This window comes from Arachis duranensis, chromosome 2 (genome assembly GCF_000817695.3).
Source record: "Arachis duranensis cultivar V14167 chromosome 2, aradu.V14167.gnm2.J7QH, whole genome shotgun sequence".
In the NCBI taxonomy this organism is placed as follows: Eukaryota; Viridiplantae; Streptophyta; class Magnoliopsida; order Fabales; family Fabaceae; genus Arachis; species Arachis duranensis.
This window is the reverse complement of record NC_029773.3, coordinates 1,256,875-1,262,683: the sequence shown is the minus strand read 5'-3', so window position 1 is coordinate 1,262,683 and position 5,809 is coordinate 1,256,875. Positions and strand designations below refer to the sequence as shown.

General features: G+C 26.6%; 1 protein-coding gene across 1 annotated transcript; it reads right to left on the bottom strand.

The window, feature by feature from the left end:
• Positions 1-932: 932 nt before the first annotated feature.
• On the bottom strand, positions 933-3,178 carry LOC107472878 (pseudo histidine-containing phosphotransfer protein 6). The gene is made up of 4 exons (XM_016092406.3): positions 2,904-3,178; positions 2,195-2,469; positions 1,352-1,424; positions 933-1,270 (listed from the first exon to the last, which is right to left on the bottom strand). The coding sequence occupies exons 1-4, from the start codon at positions 2,970-2,972 to the stop codon at positions 1,214-1,216; spliced, it is 474 nt and encodes a 157-aa protein (XP_015947892.1). The 5' UTR covers positions 2,973-3,178; the 3' UTR covers positions 933-1,213.
• Positions 3,179-5,809: the final 2,631 nt, after the last annotated feature.

Below are 5,809 nucleotides of genomic sequence, written 5' to 3'. Positions count from 1 at the left end.
CAAAAATAGAAAATGAAACTAAACATATCCCTAATTTTTGTGTTAGCCAGCTACGCAAGATTTCAAACTGTACTATATATGCTTTCTATGTATAATGAATTTAATTTATTGGTGCTTTTATTATGATTTGATATGAATATATTGTTTTGTTTGCTAATTTTGTTATAGTATAATATCGCTTTTTATTTTTGATATGGAAGAGAGGATTGAATAATACAATACTATAGAAAAGAGGGATGTTTTTTATATATGTAGTGTTAGTAGTGTTTTAGTAGAAATTCAAAAGACTGTTTTGAATTGAGAAAAAAATAAAAAAATAAAAACTTTAATCGGAGAGTCCGTTTTGATTTAAAACATAAAAAAAAGAAAACAAAACTAATCGAACGGTCTGACTTGTGATTTCGAAAATAAAAAAAAAAATTAATATTAAAATTGGACCGTCCGATTTTTATTTTAACAAATAAAAAAATAAAAAATATAAATTAGACCCTCTGATTTGGAGTTTATTTTTTTCTTTAAGCAAATCGGACCCTCCGAATTGTAGTTTATTTTTTTCATCAAACAAATCGGATCGTCCGATTTGAATAAAACACTATATAAAAAACACTTAATCTTCCAATAATAATGTATTACACATATATTTAATCAACATAAAAAAATTAACCGTATAATATTAGTAGTGATGACGGGTTTAATTACTACAAACTTTATGTATGACTAATAATATGTGTAATGTTAACAGTCCACGTATACCATCTAAAAATTGAAAAAGAAATCTATTTTGGTTCCCTTGATTGGTTTATGAATATATATCTAGCTAAGATACAAAGCAGAGCATAGTTTCTATAAATAGAAAACATTTAAAGACTACCAACTTTCATTAAAGTTAACATGCTTAAAGCGAAGCATATATGTAGTGAATAATAGCACGATAGATTCTAGGTACTACATACGTTCATTCATGAGATCAATGAAAGAATCCAAAATGCCAAATTAAAGTTGGTGATATTTGATTTAAACCCTTTTTCCTATTCCCTACTAACCAACTATAAAAGTTTTGTGTGACTTGGTTTCTCTAAAATCGGAAAGACATGCCTTTCACGGTTTTACCATTACAAAGTAACAAAACCATATGCATGGGAATGGAAAAATAAAATTTAAAAAAAAAAGTCCTAGTTTGAATCCAATCATATCCCTTCTTTGATTTGCTTTGTTAATTATTCTGCACCGGGTACCTTACTCCTGCTGCCAATACACGTTGCTGTTCAATCTGTTCATTAATTAACATTATTATTAATGTACAATAATTTAATTTAATAGAAGTTGTTATTAGAGTGCAACTTTAATTTACTTGGAATAATTCATGTAATTTGTTCTTGAGATAGCAATATTCGTGCTCAAGCATCTCCAGCGCTCGCAAACATCTACAATGATCGGGTAAAGATTAATTATTATTAGACAACAATTATTAATTAAACGCTAATTAAATTAGCAATTTTCAGTTAAAATATGATGAAAGCTTGGCAGAAACAAGTGGTGAAAACTCAAGTGCAATCGACTTCACGTGAAGTTGATAGTAAAAAGCTGTTAGATGAAAATTTAATCAAATCAATCAAATCATCTAACGACTCTCAACTATTAATTTTACGTAAAATTGACTGCACTTGAGTTTCCACCGTACAGAAATCATACATATATTTTCGGTATATATTTAAAATGACCTAAATTATTTTATTTTTATATTTTGTTAATATTTAGTATAACACAAAAATAAATTTAAAACAATTCAAGCACAAAGAATAAGTTTAAAAATTTTCAAAGAAAAATATTAGAGATAAAATATGTTGCCAATAATGAATTATATGGGTGAAATAATTAGTCACCAAAAAAAACTTAAAGTCACCAAAAAAAATATGGGTGAAATAATTGCTTCTAGTTAGCATGCATAAAAAATTATGATTTAAGTTATTCAATTTATGCATGAAAATCAGTTTACACAAAAAAATGTATATTAATTTCTTTGTTTTAAAATAATTGCCATTTAGACACATTGAATGCATTAAGGAAAAAAAAAAAGTCAAAACAATGATTATTTTGACTTGAAGAAAATACTAGAATATATGATGAAGTAATAATAAGAATTGATAGAGAAATGTTGAAATTGAGGATGTAATTCACTAACTAACTAACTAACCCAGAGCGGTTATTGTGATCAGTGGCAGCACGAAATGCAAGACAAACATTGGTGACTCTCTTGGCGCCAATGCTTGAGCTGCTTCCCGTTAACTGATTCAAATGGATTCCCATTTTCTTGTAATCTGAAAACTCTCTTTCCATTAACAATCCTCTCAGATTCCTTAGAAGCTTTTCCGATTCGTGAAAGTAAATGTTCACTACTTCGGAGACAAAGTTTGGAGACGTCTCATCCTGCAACTGCTGAAGCTGCAAGAATTGCTCATCCAACACTCCCTGTTCTCATGCATTATAATTTAATAAATAACATTCCTTAGGAATAAATAAATATCATTTTTAATGTATTTAAAAATACATTTTTTTTTACCAAATGAGCAATGTTAGGGCCAGCAATTTTTGTGATTATTGCTGGCTAAAATTTAATAGAATTGTTGACCCCTAGACTTTTCTTTACCAAAAATAAGAGATTCGAACCCACAATCTCTTAATTAAGTATGAAAAGACTATGTCATTTGAGATATAACTAATTGGCATTTAAAAATACATTGTTAGTAATACTTTAAATACTTAAATTATTAAACAAAAATATATCTAATAATTTTTTTAAAAGAATTTTAATCCAAAAAAAATAAACTTCATTGATAGTTAAGAGACGTTAGAACTCTCAGCTATCAACTTAGTATGAAGTTAACTACGCAGAAAAAAATTACCTGGTGGAAGAGAAAAGCAAGAAGACGGTTCATGTCGGCCCACAAGAGGTCCGCACCCAAACCAAGCATCCAGAGAGGGAGACCCGTTTTGGCTGACGATCAATTCACTCAACACAGCACCAAAGTAAAGAAATCACACTTTATATTATTGATGATAAGAGTGGCAATGGAGAAGAAGGAAGAGAGATAAATTGTTAATTAAGAGTGGAACGAACACTACACAGTACAGAAAGAGCAAAGGCAAAGGTGTATTTGTTGGAAAAGAAAGGTGTTTGTGTTTGCCGCGGGAATACCACTCTTATTTAAAGCCTTCAATTCCACCACATTAATTATTCTTCTCTTTCTTCCATTAATTTATCGATTTCCTAAACACAATGGTAATAAATACAACTATCTTCTACTCTAGTTAAGCTAAAGTTATTGTTAATAATTGAATTTTAAATGTTAACATAAATAATATAATTCACATATTGTATTTTTATTTGTCAACCGTTTATAAATTTATCGGTGCGAAACAACCACCATATAAAATTACTAAAGATCTATAATATTGATGTGGACAAAATTTATTGATATACAACAAAATTTAAAGCAACGTTATTGGGAATGGATCATCTCAATTATTAAAAAAAAAAAATTTGAGAATGTAAAATATAATTTTTAATTTTTTATTATTTTCTCTTTTATATTTATTTTTTGTCTCACTTATAAAATTAATGGCAAAAAATTATACTTTACTCGAAAAATTGAGAAGATCCATTTTCGTATATAGCTATAGTAATAAGTGAATGAAAAAGAGTAATTACGAAATAAAATAATTAATAATAATATTTTTAATGCAATCTCATGTAAACTTAACTTTATCGGAGATAAATTTTAATCATTTTATTGATATATGTTCATGTTATGGCTGAATATATTTGAGATTTTAGTTATTAATTAAACTATTTAACTAACATGTGTGTTAAAGATATAAATTACTATTAGTAAAAAATTTTAAATATTTTTATTTAATAAATGTAAATTAAATGCATTAAAAACTTAAACTTTTAATTTTTTAATAAAAAAATTTTTGATTTATAAACTTAATATGTGTCGTTAAAGTACAAGATAGATTCTTAATTAAATAAGGCTATTTTAGGAGCTTGTTTTTGAGTTCCTTATTAATTAATGTTTAATTATAATATTTAGACTTTATTATTTTTTTATTTTTACACTTTATAATGATATATAATTTTATAAAAGATAATAAGTCTAATATCAGTTGTATTAATTAAAATTTTTTCCTTCTAAGGACAATTCTATCAACTATTATGATTTTTTACCATTATATTTTTTTAGGTTTTATTATTTTAAAAGGGTCTCGCTAATTTTTGAAAGGTAATAAAACTTTTAAATTTCTAGTTTGAAATAAACAATTCTTTTATTAAACATCCTAACAAGTATTGGTTTTAACATAAGAAAATATAAAAAATTTAATCTTCTAATATATTTATTTTGTATTCAATAAATAAAAACATTTAAAAAATTTGACTAATAGTAAATTAGGACACATGTTAGCTGAATTAAACCGTCAACATAATTATTTTAAGGTACATCTTAAATGTGTTTGTTAACAGCATCTAAAAGAAAATTCTTTCTAAAATTTATTTAAAAAGTTTCTCAATACATTAAATATACAAAAAAATATTATAGCGAATGAGTAATAGTTTAAATGGCATAATTTTTCCATATTTAATTAAAAAGTTGCGATTCGAGTCTTCTATCTTTGATAAAAAAAGTATTATATTTTGAAAATATGACTTAAGCTAAAAAATAAATATTTGAATCATTTAAATTTTAAAATCTATTTTAGAATGTAAAGTGCAATTTTTTGTTATTTATTTTATAAGTGAAACTACAAAATATATAAAAAAATATTCGAGAGAGAAAGATGTATTTTATTTTTTAAAATAAAAATTTAAAATTTAAATTTAAAAATAAATGTGGAAAATGGTGGATGGGCGTGCACGCAGGTGTTGTTGTGTGGGATATCGAGGTGAATGTGGGATATCTGCCGGACCATCCTACATATCACCTGGTGACCTGCTGTTCCCTTCTCCGGTCACTTCGCATGCGCCTGCCCTTGCCAGCTCTGTGCGCCGTTGCTGCCTCTCCTCCCCCGACAACTCCCTGCAGCCGGTAACCTGTCAGTCTCCCACCACTCCCCATCTTTCCCACCTTATGTTCACCACTCCCCCAATATGTTTACCCTGCACACTACAATACTTGTAGAATTTACATCCTCTTTTATAATTTAATTTACTACTATTATATATGCTACATAATTAAGCTTAAGTTTAAATTTAATATGCTAATAAATATAAAAAATTTATACAAATAACTAATTATATATTACTGCATTAGTTAATAAAAATTATCTAAATATATAAATTTAATAAAATATTTTTATATTGCAACACATCAAAATTTGATTTCTCAAAATTTGCATCGTCATCATGTTATGGTGTGTTTGTTTGAGGGGAAAATGGAAAGAAGGAAAAAGAAAAGAAAGAAATGAAAGAGGAAAGAAAATGGATGAAAAAATTTTGGTGGGACTCCAATTTTTTTTCCTTTTAACAATGAAGAGAAAATGGAGAGAAAATTAATTCTCTCTCTACTTCTAATATTACCTATTTACTTTTTTCAATATATTTTATAATATAAGGGTAAAATTGTCTTTTTATAACATTTCTTTTCTTCTTATTTTTCTTTCATCCAAACACATCTAAGGAAAATAAAAATCCATTCAATTTTTTTTTCTTTCTTTTCTTTCCTTTCTATTTCTTTCCTCTCTATTTCTTTCCTTCCAACCAAACATAGCGATAGTATTACAATTGTGAGGAGTGTTGAAATTAGTTCCACAT